Source organism: Prionailurus viverrinus, chromosome D3 (assembly GCF_022837055.1).
Source record: "Prionailurus viverrinus isolate Anna chromosome D3, UM_Priviv_1.0, whole genome shotgun sequence".
Classification (NCBI taxonomy): Eukaryota; Metazoa; Chordata; class Mammalia; order Carnivora; family Felidae; genus Prionailurus; species Prionailurus viverrinus.
In genome coordinates, this window is record NC_062572.1 from 72937170 (window position 1) to 72953897 (window position 16728).

Here is a 16728-nt window from a genome sequence, read left to right on the forward strand (position 1 = left end):
AGGTTTTACCGGAGCCTGGCATCTCTTGGACCGAATGGAACTTTTCGCTGCCTCCTTTTGCTGCTGATTCTGTCAGTGGACGAGCAAAGAGGCAGAAGAGGCACAGGGGAGGTGGAGAAAGAGGTGGAGGAAGAGGACGAGGAGGAGGAGGAGGAAGCCGAAGGGGCTCGGCGCGTGTGTGTGCATGTGTGCATGCGTGTGTGAGTGCATGTGTGTGAGTGCCGCCACTGCCCAGGACCTCCGGCCCCGAAGGTGTTGGCTGAAATATGGAGAATAGTCTTGGATGTGTTTGGGTACCCAAGCTGGCTTTTGTACTCTTCGGAGCTTCCCTGCTCAGCGCACATCTTCAAGTCACTGGTAAGAGGTTCTTTCCTTTATTCTCCTCCACTGCCCCCCATGTCCCCCTTTCCTTATTTCATCTGGGGAGTATTAGAATTGGGGTAGTGGAAGAAAGAGCAAGATAATCTGTGCTCGCTCTCCTCCCCATTTCCTCACAGATGATAAAAGACTGGAAGACTCCCCCCCCCCGGGGGGGGGAGCGGAGGATGTTGGCGATTGGGGAGAGGGGTGCCCCTTTGCTCTTCTAAATCTGGTGCTTCTTGCATCTTTCGTTTTGCAAATACTTGAGTTGTTTTGGAGAGCTGACTGGCTGGGGCAGGGAGGAGGCAGGCAATGGGGATGTCGTTGAAAGGAATTGGGTTGGATCCTTAAAGCCTTGGAAACCTACCAAGAAGGAGAATTGGGGCAACAGGACCAAGTAGGGGAGGTCGTGGGGGATGCTGTGAGGAAGTCAGTGTGGAATGTAGATGGTGGGGCTGAGAATGTGCTTCTGTGTGACTCAGGTTTGGATTTTCAGCCCTGGTGACTAAGAACTGAGAAGGGGACAGCTAATGTGTTTGGGCACTTTGGAGGAAAGGACGGTGGTGCCCAAAGAGGAACGGAGTTGCCAGGAGGACGGAGGCATGTTTTATTTTATTGTATTTTATTTTAACGGTAAATGCAGTTAGCAAGCTAAGTCTCCATATATCTCCAGGATACTTCCAAACTCCAAATAATTGATATTCTGGGGAACCAGCCCCCTGGCCCTGACATTTGGCAAGCACAGTTTCTAATTAAAAATGTCAAAACTGTTTGGGGATTGGATTGGGTTCTAGCAGGGAGGGATGCTCAGGGCTGCTGCAGTCTCCTAAAAGAGAGCTGGGGGCTTCCATGGCCAGAAAAAAAAAGAGCAAAATGACTCATTATGATGTCCATTCTTTTTGTCGGGCCTCACCACAAGTGTAGATAGGCACTGGGGTACAGGAGATGGACTCGGCAGAGAAGGAGGGGAGAGCAGCCGGTGAGCATTCAAATCCCTTTGGAAACTACCTTTTCCCTTTTCTTTATCAAAAAGGAAAGGAGCCTCAGGCTGGGGCCAGGCGTCCAGTAAGAGCCCTCAACCCACGCCTTGGAAATTAACCCGGAATGTAATGTAAATCACAGCAAAGCCCCCTGCCTCCCGGGAGCCTGCAGCTCCAGCTTTCTTGTTCCTGCTAAGCGCTGCCAGGCCCAGGGTTGCGAACCCAGTGGTGAATGCGCCTCTCCCGTCGGCTAGGGATTCAGTCAAGCACGGGGCCAGCTGAACGCTCCCCAAATCCTCGCTCTGCCACACTCAAGCAGGAATCTGCGCAACCTCACCAACCGGACTCCTCACCTTCGTTTGGCCTGACAGAAGGAGCCGAGCGAGAGTGAGGAGTGTGTGTGTGCGCCTGTGTGTGCGTGTGTGTGTGTGGGGGGGGGGGGGGGGCTGCGGGGAGGGGGGTTGGCCAGACAGAGTGAGCAAGCGCGAGGGGTGAGTGTGTGTGTGTGTGTACACGCAGGGGTGAGTGTGTGTGTGTGTACACGCAGGGGTGAGTGTGTGTGTGTGTGTGTGTGTACGCGCGCGCACGCTCACAGCCGCATCTGCCGACAGGCAGCCCGCGCGCTCCCTCCCTTCCTCCATGTAGGCCGGTCCCCTCCTCCCTAGCTCCTCTCTCCCAGCTCCCAGAGCTTTGTCCTCAGCAATTACTCCCTCTGAAGGTGGGCGGGGGGGCATCTCGCTGTAATGAATTGGTGTCTTTTTAAAATTCCCTCCTCACTAGACGCTAGAGGCTGCTGCAGGAGGACCCTTGTGCACGGAAGACAAGAGTTGCGCTCTCGCAGGCAGTTTGGGACGCCCCCACAGAAGGAGAGGGGAAGTTTAGAGGGGTCATCCTTCCTGGATGGAAAGTCTGCCAGGCTGGGCCTGAAATGCCTTGGCTGAAAACATTGCATTAGACAAAGGTGTGCAAAAATGGACAATGACGTTTTGTCAGTTACACTAAAATATTGTAAAGCCATTACCCCAGTGACTTTGGCAAGGGTGGGGATAAATGAATAGAGATTTGTATATGTTTTACGAAGATTTAAATTAGTTAAATATTCCCTTCCCATTTATTGAAGTTTCTTATATAGAGAGTTGGGGCTGTACAGTATTACTGCTTTATTTTAATTTCAACCTCACTTCAACAGACAAGTCTATGCTTGCAAAGGCAGACAAAAATATACATATACAAAGGGATATGCCTGTGGATAGGCTTGCGGGTCTAAATCTTTAAGCTGTTCTGTACTTCTAAATTGTTGCTGTTATGTACAAATGAATTGTGATGCGTTTTGCTCATGCCCCAGGAAAGTAGATGGTGCAGTTTTGGGATATTGCTAATTCACATCACTCTGGTCTTTGCTCGTTAGTCTGTTTCTCCTCTTTCTCTTAGTAGCAGTTTCCCCTCTTCAGGAACATAGAAGGGAATTAATGCTGAAGAAAGCACAGTTCACTCCATGAAAGGACCAGTAGGAGGTGCCCTTAATAAGGCCAAATGTCTAGTTTACTGATAAGTGAAATTCTCATTCAGCAGGATGTTTCAAAGACTTTGTTGATTAGTAACAAAGGATTATGGAGACTAGCACAATAGCCCTGGATATTTTCCCACTTCCTAGATAGAGTCCGAAACTGCTGTAGATTTTATGAAATCACTGTCACATAACAAAGGGCATCTCTGAACAGTAGTGGCATAGGATGGGGACGAGGTGCTGGAGGAGGGTGGTGGCTTTTCACGTGGCTTTTGTAAGATGCCACCTCCTTATATATTTGACTTGAGCCACAAGCAGAGGTACTAAGTAGAGTCTTGGGACCTCAGATGAGATGAAAACTTTAGATGCTCGATGTTAACAAATGCAATAGCATATATACATGTTAATTAATTTTTCATATTTATGTTTGTGTTACATTCCATTGAAAACAATTTATGAGAGTCTATATAGTTTGGACATGATGAAATGAGGCTTTGCTGCCTCCAGTATCAACCCTTCTAATCCCCCAACCATAGCAGATCAGATGCCCCCATCTAGGTTTGCTGTTGAGTGAAGCATGACAGCACCTGAGGGGGCCTGAATGGCCTGGGTGTCCACTCTGCTGTGAGTGTGGTGGTATAAATCGCCAGCAACCTGTCACACTTCCATTTTCCACACAGCAGCCGTTACCCTCTGAGTTATGAAGCATGTGAAACAGCCACCACATGTGTTATATGTGAATATATTAGACTTAGTGCATTTGCTTTAATGCTTTTAAAAGCTGGGCTGGCTTGAGCTGCTGATAGGCATTTTTTTCTGAGGAGAGATTTATAACTTCTCAGTGTGTATGACTTACATTTATTCTTTGGCAAGTTAACCTCTCAGCAAACTTCCTTATTGTTTTCATTGAAGAGGAAGAGCCTTAATCCTATCTAAATTCCTGAATGAAGCCCTGCTGAAAGTTTCTTGGGGAGTACAGCGTATTTGCAGGCTATAGTATGGTTTTCTCAGAAATGGGACACTTGGACAAGAGATTTGGGGAGGTAACTTTTGGGTGGAAGGGGGTATTTTTAATTTCTGGAGTGGGAATGAATGACACTGCATATTTCAGGGGAATCCCAGCGCTCTCTTCTCCAAAGCATCTTTTATGAGAAGGATTTTTTTCCTCTCTGGCTTGCGTTTCTGCTTTCATGCATCCAATAATCTAAGATTTCCAAATGCATGTGATTTGTTCCTAGAATGTTTTCCACTGCGCACACCAGGGTCATCTGTTACCATCTCCCTCCTTTGGAAACAAGCCCTGATTTAAACCTTGAGGTCTCAACCAAAACACTTCTTATCTTTTGGTGGTGCCACATGTTTACAGGCAGTGCTGACGTTTCTGAACAGCATATTTCTTTCCAAGGCAGACTGGGTCCCGAGATTATATTTTAAAGCAAATATGCTTTGGAAAATTTGCCACCGTAAACTTTGCATGTCAGACTTTCTCCTCATGCTTCTACCGGCCAGGGTAACTCTGTTAGAAAAGAGTGTAGTAGTTTCTGGCATTTTCTTAAAGTAAAACACAATCATACATACACAAAGAGAAGGGGATTTCTAACTTCCATATGCCTCCTTTTTAGATGTGTGACGTTAGGCTGAATTAAAATAGCGCTAATTACATACAGACACTTCTGGAAACCACTGTGATTTCCCTAGTGAGTGAGCTCTTCTTACCTGGTTATATAGATCTTCCCGCTTTTGGTATATATGGCCTGTATCACTCTCAGGAACTTGCATCAAGTTAGGGACACATTGCTTTGTTGTGGTGTTTGTTTCACAGCTACTAGCTCAAATGATACATTTTTGAGGATTAATCTACCTCATATGATAATCTCTTAGATGAGCTATATATGTAAATTTCAGGAAATCTTAGTTTGCCTATATAAAAAGAATAATGGCATAAGCTCAGTGAGAATTGTTTGACTAATTAACTAAAGATAAGAAGTCACTTGGTTCTGGAAACATACTGTAATCGCTAATGTAGATTGATAAATACTATATGCCTTTACAATTCATAAAATGTAAACGTGGAATCTTCTCTTTTATTCTCCCTGTTTTTTCATTATGATGCTCCAGAGGAGGATTAAGAGTTTCATGAATTGTCACAACAGTTATGCCTTAATGAGTCATAGCCTGGGATCTCACTAGCTCTTGATTGAAACACACTGAATTAAATATGAATGTACTGCCTGGCCACTTGCTCTCCATGCTGCCTGCTAGTGGGCCCCTTGCTTCTCTCCAGCCTGTCTGTAAGAATCTTAGTTCTCCTCTTGCAACTGTAAGGCATCAATACTGCCTCTCTTGCTTCAACTCAGGAGAACCTTTGTTACCATGAATCCAGGCCCCAGATCCACAGGCACGGTGCTTAACATGCTGTATTATACTTTGCAAGGTCATGAGGATTTCCTTCAAAACGAATATTTAAATTTTCACGATTGTTTCTTTTAGTGGAGTGTTAAGCTGTACTCTGAAGACAGCTAAGTAGTGCTCTTACCGTAGGAGACTCTGACTAGTAGCCTCTCAGCCAGTATTATTGGAGTTCTAGAGCTCATCAACATTAAGAAGATATAGGAGTACATACTAGAAAACAGTAGGTCGTGCCAACCGGGGCATGCTGTGTTTTCAGGAGACTGTTACCAGGTTGGAATAATGTAAATTTCATTTTCTTTAAAGTTACTACTTATCTGAGGTCAAAGCATTTCTTAATGGTATTATAATATCCGTAGCATGCCACTGCCCCAAAGCATTTAAGATCTTTTTCTTCAAAACAAGACCTTAAGTAAAGCACATGTTAAGCGTGTCAATAAGACAGGATGAACAATCCAGACTATTTTCCCTGTAGACCAATTAAAAAAAAAGTGCAAGATAAAATTACATGTTACATATGCCAAGTGGGTAATAGCAAAAAATAAAGTGTAAATTATTATACACCTTTATAATTGCAGCACTCAGGTAAATTACAGCACAATTTATAACCACACTTTTGATTCCTCCCACAGTGGAGTTCTGATTCCTTATCTTCTATTTCTCTGGTTTAGCACGATACTAACAGCAGAAAAATAGGTTGGCTGATTGATGATCAAAATTACTATAGTGCTTTAAAGTTCTTTGACAAATTTTAGCCTAAGGTTAACAAACCAGGCCCCTTTCACTCAACCACTCAACTCTTTAGCAAATATGTTTTCCTTAGTGGTTTAAAAATGCCTGAACACTGGTGATAAGATTTAGAAATATGTAGTAATGTGTACAATTAAGTATTCCTTCTTTTTCACTATTGATGGTAATTTGCCAATGGTAAGGTTAGTATATGTTGCTTTTTATAAATAGCTCCAAACATCCATATTATTCACAGATTTCATTTCTTGGGGGGAAAGTTCAACCAGAAAACACACAAATCATTCCATATTTATTGACCATATTTTTAAGGTCTGTTATTATGACCTGACTTGAATGGGAAAGTTTCTCTTCTCTGCTAAATTCCATGAGCCCAGTGCCTATAACTTACTTCTTATTTTCATGATGTACTTTAGCTTAATTTTACACGTCCACATTCTGTGACTTCTTACTTGCTCAGTCATCTAGCAGTTTCCAGGGAGGAAGCTTCTTTATATCACTTGTGACTGATGGGACTTAACAAGAGTACGTGTTGCAATTTGGGCATTTTGCCCTTGTCCTTTGCTCCTCCTTTAAAGATTGGTTCTTGCTACAAGGCTCCTCTTGAGAGTATCTAGGATAGAAATGTTCCACTGAATTAATCTTTATGATGCGGTCTAATGAAAATACCAACTCATTAGTGCATTTTGACCTAACAGGGCTAATAGTACCAACATTATTCTAATATCTAAAATATTCTTAAATATGCTTTTAAATTTTTATAAGAGAACTAAGGAGTTAAACAATTAACATAAATATTTAATCAAATCAGTTTTCTTAGTAGCAGAAGTTTCTTGTTAAATGCCAACATTTTTGGATTTACTTACTTTTCCATAGTCTTTAACAACTCTTTACTCACTTAGCTGTCTTTTAGGAATGTAGGACAGAATTTAATCTTTCTTTAATGGATCCAAGGCATCACTGTGACTCAGTTATTATATCATCTGATATTATAGCAGTGATTTCTGAAGATATTATATCATAGAGGGCTGTTTATTTTTCTGTGAAGTGGCCATGGTCTGCTGCCTTTGTTTTCTTCATAGTTTTATTCCTGATTTATAAAATGCATTTTATCCATTTGTTTGTGTCTAGGTGGAACTTCTTCCTGTTACAAGATTTCTTCAAAATAGTCCTTTTCTTTTCTACTTTTGATTTGCTAAGACATAGGGGACTGAGTTTTGTTGCAGTTGTGTCCAAAGTAAAAGAGACTCTAAATCAGGATCTGTGTCCCTCACTAGAGGAAAAAAGAGCTAATTGGTTTTAACTAATAGCTTTGTAACATTTCTGAAATCCGATATTACTTTGGTTACCATTTTTCTTTATACGACATGTTTTTCCCTGTTAAATGAGAGTGTAGACTTCATAACTTTTAGTTATGTTACTAGTTTCAACGTTATATGGTTTATTATGAACTACACTATACAAACAGTGCTTACTATAATTAATAACATGTTGATGATCGTGATAACAGTAATTATAATGAAATAACCCATGTACCCACCAGCAATTTTCTTAATTTTATGTTAATTAGTTTCTTGCCTTCTTTATATATTTGCTGCATATGCATGCATCTTTAGCATGTTATTTTGTTTTGCTTGTACTTAACTATTATGAAGTAAATGTAACGTGTGTATTCTCTGATTTGCATTTTTGATAAACATTAAGTATTTGAGATTCATATGAGGGTGCATAATGTGGTATTTCAGTCACTTTCTTTGCCTTATAATATTCCATAATATTAATCATATCTTATTTAATTTACCATCGATGGACTTTTGAGAAGTATTTTATTATTGCCAGTAATGCTGTTATGAGCCTTCTTCTATGTGTCCTCAAGAACAAATTTGCTATCATGTCTAGGGTGCATATATAGGAGGAGGGACATACAAAGAACATCTAAGTCATAGAAAGGCCATCTTTACTTTTTGGAGGCAGTGACGAGTTTCATCTATTGAAACTCCCACAAGGAGCATAGGAAAATCCCCTGTGCTCCATGTCTCCACCAGTATTTAGTATTGTCATGTGTTTAATTTGCCCTCATCTGGTGGATGTGAATTAGAATCTCAATGTGGCTTTAATTTGCATTTCCCTGATTAATAATAAGATGAGCATCCCCCCCCCCCCATAAATTTAGTGGCCATTTATAGTTTCAGCAAGATAATTCTATGATTCTGTTTCTCCAGAACTGAACAACCATTTACTTTGGAGGTATCAATATTATCGGTAGTCATTCTGCTTTTCCTACTAAGCAACCGTTTGCATTTAGGCATAGATAGATGTTATCAGTAGTCTGACTTTTAGTAGTATCATGTTGTGGCCTGATACTGTGTCATGCTTATTTTAGCACAGACTTTCCTTAAACACCTTCCAAATGAAAAACAAATCCTTAGCCACTGTAGAATTATTGGTTATCTAGAGCAGCTCTTGCCTTGTCAGTATCCTGCTTTATTCTGTTTGTTATGTTTGTAACATATCACTTACAAGGAAGCAGGATGCTGGGGGGTGCCAGGCTTAATTTGATGACCAATTCCCTGAATATCACGAAACCTAAACACAACTGAATTGCATAGTTACAAGAACAGATATGAAGTCCAAGTTAAAATCCTTGGTCTGACCATTTGAACTTGGGTGTGTTTCTAGTAGGGTAAAATATGTAGACCCAGGATGATTGTTACATATGTGACTGTGGCTTTCAAACAACATCCATGCTCTTGTACCTCCCGAGTTTTGTTTGGGTTCATAATTGTTTCATCTGTTCCCATGGGGCAGCTAATGAAGGGCTCTGGATGAAATGAGGCAATAGATATGCTAGCAGTGGCTTTGCTGGTGTGTTTCCTCTGTGTGTTGACTCATTAGAGATGTGCACGAAGGCTGAGACATCTGAGCAGACCCTCTGGACCCAGAGTTCCCAATCCATTGTTGCCACATCTTTTCTCAGCCTCATGAGATCCCAGAAGAATATAAATTAGAAAATCTGCAAAGCTTTCCCTTTCATGTCTAATGTCTGGGCGAGGTTGTTCCCTGCAGGACAATTTCTAGTTATTTTTTCTCTCTGGTTTGAGACATCTCCAGGGATGATCTCCCTGTTTCCCTTGGGAAACTTTTCAGCAGCATATAAATTCTTAATGTTAAAAATTTATTTTGCACTCCATCCTAGATAATCCTGTTCTCAATATGCTTCCCATTGCTCCTGTCACTCAGCTCCCTGGCCCCTGTTTCTCCTTGTCAGTGGTACTCTGCCTCTTCCATGGGGAAGCCTGTTAGGTAGTTCTAGCCTCAAGTAATTCTTGGGTTCCCTTCTTAGTCTTTATTTAGCAAGACTATTAAATACTTTGTTTATTTAATCTTTCTTCCTACCCCTTCAGAAGCTTGATCATGTTTATTTTTCTTACCTGAACTCCCTCTAGTTTGTTTATATCTTCCTGGTAATCAAGGGCCCGCCAATTTAATGTTCTGTTCTAAGTAGGCTGTCCCGAGTCATATATTAGAAAGTACAGATTTAGTATAGTATTTTACTTATTATATAACCATCCTGTGAACACACATTTGTCTCCCTTCAAATTTGTGTTCTCATTTGTCAGATAGGACTATCGGTGCCTAACAAAATCATTGAGGTATCATAAGGATCAAATAAGATCAAGAAGTTGATTCAAGGGGCATCTGGGTGAAACAGCTGGTTAAGTATCTGACTCTTGATTTCGGCTCAGGTCATAATTCCCAGTTCATGTGTTTGAGTCCTGAACTGGGCTCTGTGCTGACAGTGCAGAGCCTGCTTGGGATTCTCTCTTTCCTCTCACTCTGCCTCTGCCCCTCTCTCTCAAAATAATAAATTAACTTTAAAAATAAAAGAAGTTGATTCAAGATAATAGTTACTAAGCATTTTCTATAGCTTACAGAGAATTAACAGAAAGTCTTAAATGTGTTTCTGCCCTCACGGGTTTATCATCAAATGGGTATGACAGGCACAGACGTAGCTAAATACTATACAAGGCAGAATGATGTACTCATTAAAAAAAGAAGCACAAGCAAAATGGGGCAGACTCTGAAAAATATTAACTACCTTGTTTATGCATTATAGCATTAATATATTTATATTCGCCAGATGGGCTGACAGAGCCAATTGATTCCTCTTTGTATTTTTAGGTTGGCCAAAACAAAAGAAAACAAAAATAAAAAGGAGGGAGGGTAAAAAGTTGCTACTCACATTTAAACCAAGCTATAGGTATGCTAAGAATGAAGATATCAGAGGTATTCTTGGTAGATCAGACAGCCTATTGCTATAAATACATCCCAGGCTTCCATGACCTTCTCCTCCTTTATTTATTGAGTCTATGCCTGGCACTGTGCTAAGGTGGTGATGGAGTTTTGAGCCTACTGAATGGAAATGCTAACCAAATAAATGTATTAATCCACAGTTGCAAATGAGATAAGGCTTTGGAAAAACAAAAACAAAAAAGTTTTGTAGGTGAGTGACTCAGGCTGTATATCAAAGAAGCCTTCCCTGAGAAAGTTGTAGTTGACATCTGAAGAATGAGTTAGCTTAAAGAGGGGATGTTTGAGAAGGGCAGGGAAGAGAATGGTCGGTAAGAAAAGTGAGTGCAAAGACCGTGTGGTGGGAGGAAGCATAGTGAATTCAAGGAAGATCAGTCTATCCAGGGCCAGGAGAACTAAGCATTTTAATGGCATAGCCGAGGCTGGACAACACTTTTGGATCCCCTCTCTCATACTCAATATACTGGTTGAATGGATTGAAATGAGTTCACGACAAAGACCTTTTTCTAATCTCAGCATAAACATTTAAAAACGTAAGTAGGGGTGCCTGAATGGCTTAGTCAGTTAAGCCTCCCACTTTGGCTCAGGTCACCATCTCACAGTTTGTGAGTTCGAGCCCTGCGTCAGGCTGTGTGCTGACAGCTCAGAGCCCAGAGCCTGCTTCCGATTCTGCGTCTCCCTTGCTCTCTGCCCCTCTCCTCCTTGTACTCTGTCTCTCTCTCCCTCAGAATACATAAACATTAAAAAAAATAAGCAAATTACTTAGGCAATCTTTGCCCTGATTTTCTTATTAATTATCAAGTAAGAGTTTATGAACCTATCCTATGTGTCTAGAAATACCTTATGGGGTTGTGTGGACGTAACTAATGCAATAAAGGAAAGGGATTTAGAAAAGTATGAAAGACTACCAAATGCAGGTGATTATCGATAAGCATGTGTAACAGGCTACTTTCACTTGGAAAGCTATCACTCTGCAGAGGGAAACAGAACTTTACCTGTTCTGTGCAGGTAAGAACAGCATGAGGAAACTTCTTTCACTATGGCCTCCTTTCAATTGTGTGCTTCATCACTTTTGGTGAATTAAAAAGAACTGAACCTAAGATTTTTTTTTTCAGATTATTTTCTCACTATGCTCCTTTCGTGTACATTTTCTCTCCAATATTATTTCTTAAAAACATGGATGAGTGTTCTCGGCTTTTTTTTAAACGTTTATTTATTTTTGAGAGAGAGAGAGAGAGTGCAAGCAGGGAAGAGCAGAGAGAGAGGGAGACACAGAATCTGAAACAGGCTATGAGCTGCTTGCACAGGGCCTGATGTGGAGCTCAGACTCACAGACTGTGAGATCATGACCTGAGCCGAAGTTAGACGCTTAACTGACTGAGCCACCCACGCGCCCTGAGTGTTCTCTTAGCTTTCAGTTACAGCTCATATAGATGTGACTGGGCTTGCAACATTTCCTCTACTGCTGCAAGTTGCAAACGAGTCACTGCACAGCCCTGTGTGTGGTCTTTGGTCATGATGAGAGGTAGTGCAACGTAGGGAGAAAAGCATGCTGGTGAGTGGACTTGACCTTGATCTCCCTATCTGTGAAATGGAGACAAAAGCAACCTCTCTTTTCCAACTTTAAGTTGGGCATAAATCACTTCAACAGTTAGACACAAAATAACTAGTGTAATCCCAACAATAGGTGTTCTGTAAATGCTACTTTAAGTGTTATCTTAATATGAGCTAGGTTTATGCTGGGATTGTCTTTATAAATAGAAAATTTCACAGACATGGGCAGGCCACCCTAAAACCCACCTCAATTTTATTGTTGTAGTTGAAGATTTTAAAGACGTAGAAATAAATATGATAGACTCTCAACAGCAGTTTTGATATCCAGCCCATGCTTTGTTTAGTGGGCCAGGGTTTAGCAGGCCGTGGTCCATGCCTTTGCTGCAGTTAGAGGCTAACCAGTTCAGCTGAGTTAGACGTGACACAGCACAGTACTGCTCAAATCTGGTGCTGTGTAACACCGTGTGTGGATTCCTCATCCAAATTAACCTCCTCCATTGGCTCTCTCTGAGTAACCACATCCATTTCCTGCAGACTCATTGATTCTGGCATCCACTCAGCATGAGCTTTTGGAAGTTAGTGCTTGCTTGGTTAATGTGTAGTGCTAGGTATAATTTGTCCCAAAGGTCTTCTTTCTGGAGGAGAGGCTGTCAACTTGGCTGCATATCAATGCCCAGCCCTAGGTCTTACCAATTAACTTAGACTCTTAGAGATGAGGCCTAACATGTAAGAAGTTATTAAATCTTAGGTGGTTCCAAAGGGCAGCCAAGTTTGAGAACCAGTATCCTCGGGCCTTGCTCTTCGAAGTGTGATCCATGGACGGCAGCATTTGCAACTCCAGGAAGCTTTTGAAAGAAATGCAGAAACTTAGGCCACACCCAGACCTAGTAAATTAGAATCTCTGGTGACTGGGAAACACTGCCCTAGGAGACTGAAAATACAGTGGGGAAAGTACTCTTGCTCTATTTTTTGTAAAAATCTAGTCAATGGGGAAAATGCTCCAGCCAGACTAGGTGAGTTTTAGTTACTTTGAGGCCTCTTTGGGGAGCTTTGACTTCAGGAGCTGGTCTTGCAATGGTAAATGATGCCAACATCAAAGTCCTCTGCTTTGTGGTTCAGTGGCTAATATATTTCTCGAAGGCTGTGACATATTTCATTTTCCTTGAGATGAAAAGCCCTTGAAAATGCTCTTTAGGTGTTCCATCTGCCTTTCCCCTTTTTTTCTCATCAGTGCTCAAGAAGAAGGTACATTTTAAAAGGGTCTGCCGGTTTTCATTCTATATGGCCACCCCCACCCCCATCCCCTTTCCTCCTTCAAAATGCTTAGGCTCAGGGAAAAAGGCAGGTACTTGAAAGGGACACAGGGGCCCTGGGTCCTTCTTCACCCCACCTCCTCTGCCTCTCAAGTCTGATGCCAAAAACACATATGTGCTCAAAGTAAGACTGTGAGGGGCGACCCCACGATGAACCTCGCCTTGTGACTGGGAACTGTCTTCAGGCCGTGAAACAGCCCAAGTGCTCATTTGCCTGGGCTTATGTGGCAGGGGAAGGAGGGCATAACTGAGGTTTTTGAAGAGTAAAGCTTTGCAGATGGATAGCTCAGTGCGAGGTTTTGAAGTTCTTGCTCTGCACTGCTGGCAGACAGAGGAGCTTTAGCTGGCCTGCCTCGAATCACACTGTACAAGAGGAGAACGTGGGGGCTCAGCTGTGCAGATTAGAGCAATCTGAATGAAAATCACTAGTGTTCCTCCTGGTAAGAGAAGTTTCTGCTTAGCTCATGAACTGTAGGCCCTTTTCTGGTCCCTGTAGAAAATGAGGAGGGCTTTGTGAAAGGTTATGTAAGGCTGCTGGTTCTTTTCGCCCCTAGAGTAAAATTCTGTTCAGAGAGGGGTGGCAAGGCCTCTCAAGGGGGGGGGGGGGGGATGTGATTCTGACCCTACAGCTTAGAAGAGATAATTTAATCATGTTTTAAGAATTAAAGGAAGAGAGGAAGAACAAAATTGTAGGCAGTGAGAGTGGGGCGTACGAAAAGAAATAGGACTCTCAGAGTGCATCACAGCCCTGGTCCTGGTCGTTGCAGCATTTATAGGGTGCCACCTGTTCCCATTCTTCTGGAACCGAGCAGTTTCCCTGGAAACAGGACTTTTAGTATTAACAAGAAGACTGGCCCAGGTTAACTGGAATGGTGGGTCACCCTAAATTAGGTACCTGACGTGGGGAGGAGAGTGGGGGGAGTTTTTAAGGGCTTTCAGCAGCGCCGTGGTGCTTTAGACAGCACACAGCCAGAAGGAGGAAGAATTTGGGGGTGCACCAGGACATACGAAGGGGAGCTGTTCCAGCAGCCCAAAGATGGGTGCCCGTTTGGAAGTTTAGAAGTGACTGTGTCCTTGGCTATCATATTTGACTCATCCAGTCCTTACTTTCTAACCCTATGCTAAGGTAAAAATTGATGTCCAAAACGGAAGGTGTGTTTTTGTTTTTGTTTGTTTTATTTTCTTTTGGTCAACTACCTGGCCTGGGCTGGCCAGCTACCTGGGCCGAGGAAAAAAAACAAAAACAGAGCAACAAACAAAAACAACTGTCAGAAACAGCTTATTTTCAATATCAGGATATGTTTTAGAGATAGTAGGATGATGCATTTGTTGGAGAGATAATGTCTAAGACTTCGTGCTTCATTGTGCTGGGTCATATTAATCATTCAATAAATACCTGTTAATGAATTGATTTCCATATAATGGATATTCTCAAGTTAATTTTTCATGGAATCTGAAGTTATTCTTGTGCACAAGCCAAACAAAGCTAAGAATATGTTAAATTTCAGAGTACTTTCCTTTTAACTATAGAAAAATGTATTCTTTCCCTGTCTCCTTTTTGCTTGCTTTTTTTCCTTTACATGACACTATTACCAATTTGATGGTAACATTACAGTGTTCTTGTGAAAAAATCTAAAATCAAAGAAATCTTGCAAATTTTAAAATGCTGATATGTGGTATGATGTGATGTGTATGATGTGTGGTGTGGTGTAATGAGTCTATAAAATTCGCTGTCATTAAGCTCTGTTGCTAAAGCAGTTAGGGCATTTTTCAACTCACATGTATGAACGTGGTACAAAATAAAATAGGTAAATAATTATTTCCTACATAATTCTACCAGAGATAGGCTCTCTGTTTTCCCTAGAAGAATTATTCCTGAGGATTGGGATGAATCAAAGAATTAAAATGCTATTTTTTTAGAAGTCAGTGGAAGCCAGGACAAGATGATGGAGGTAAGAGAGTGCCCCTGAATGAGAAGGTCAATACTTTGTGTGTTTCAGTGCATCAGTCAAGCAGGAAAGGACCTCAGCAGTTGTTTAAGATGACCCTCTCATTATACTGATGATCAAACAGAGTTCCAGAGAAGCTAACTGAGCCCCCAAATTACAAATCCCAGAATGTGTGCATGGGACTGAATCTTGGCTCTGCCGAGACTTAACTTTTTGACTATCGTTATGTTTCAGTCCACATCCTTAAAACTGGGAAAACCATTGCTGCATGGGTTAATGGTTGTTTTTTTTTTTTTTTTGGATTGTACTTATTTTTTATTATTTTTAATTAAGTTTTTATTTTAATTCCAGTAGAGTTAACTTACAGTCTTATATTAGATTCAGGTATATAATATAGTGATTTAACAATTCTATACCGTGGGGGTTAATGTTTTAAAAAATGCGTTACTCAGAAGGATTAGCACAATTCTTGACACATAGTGAGCACTAAGTTATTGCTCTGTGTATGCATTGAATCAGCAGATGTTTATTGAGATCATGCTTGGTGTACCACATTTGGTGGCTCCTACAGTAGTTGTAAAAAGCATATAATACGCTGCCATTGTTGTTATAGAGTTAACAGAATGTTCGGGGAAATAAGACTTAGACAGTTTAAATAGGAAAAAAAAAAGATAAGAAAGAGCAGATCACAAGATAGTATACTATTAAGAACCAAATGAGTGAGGAGTACAGGTAGAGTACAGGAAGAGGAACACTGTTAGAAAGACTTCATGAATGAAAAGCAACTGAGCCTGGTAGACACGCTGATTAGAAAGGAAAAAAGGGCATTTCTTTGTGGACACTGCTCTTTATATGTTCAGACTCTGGGCAAAAAGTGGAAGGATGGGGAGCACTTCACTTCCAAGAGCCAGCCACTCCCTCACCTCAGGCACTGGTTCTCATCACCAGCAGTGGCTCCTTTTTTCTCTAGCCTCTTTCCAAATGGATTTGTGATAGCCTAGGAAAAAACAGGAGAGAAAAGTAACAGGATCACCTGAGAAGTATATTTGGCAGCATAAATAATGTAATTTTAGAATGAAGAGGTTTTGCCTGCAAGGCTTTACCTAGTAATTTTAAGGAGGTCTCAGAAGGACAAGTTGCTCAGGAGAGGACACATGCTGTCACACACCACAATTTGGACACTGAGATCTAGTGGCTGAGAAAGCATATTTAGGCCCTTGAACTGATGGAATAAGCGTGTGCTAGAAATTAATGTTTCCATCTTTTTCTTTTTAGCACAGCTTTAAGATGTATAGGAAGCTTTCGCTCAGGATGCCAAAATCCTTTATTACTAATACATGAAGGGTGTTAGCTAGCCCGTAAAAGGTTTTCTGTACATGTTACAGCCAGAGGGCAAGTAGCCCAGCTCAGAATTTGCAGATTAAATAGTTCTTTTGTTCTTTGTACCAAAATACTAAGTCATGTAAGGTTATGATAATTAATAATTGATAAATGCTGATACACTGTTTCATGTTAGTCTGGTACTTAAATTTTCTAATAGATTTCATATCCATTGTCTAAATTCATCTCCCATTACCTCTAAAAAGTAGGCAACATGC

At 41.3% G+C, this 16728-nt stretch overlaps 1 protein-coding gene across 1 annotated transcript in view; it reads left to right on the top strand.

Moving 5' to 3' along the window:
* Nucleotides 1-266: 266 nt before the first annotated feature.
* Nucleotides 267-16728, top strand: part of DCC (DCC netrin 1 receptor) — a 1137854-nt gene continuing 1121392 nt past the window's right edge. Inside the window, exon 1 of the mRNA XM_047828892.1 lies at nucleotides 267-357. Within this exon, the coding sequence (XP_047684848.1) occupies nucleotides 267-357 (91 nt within the window). The remainder of the gene's footprint in view (nucleotides 358-16728) is intronic.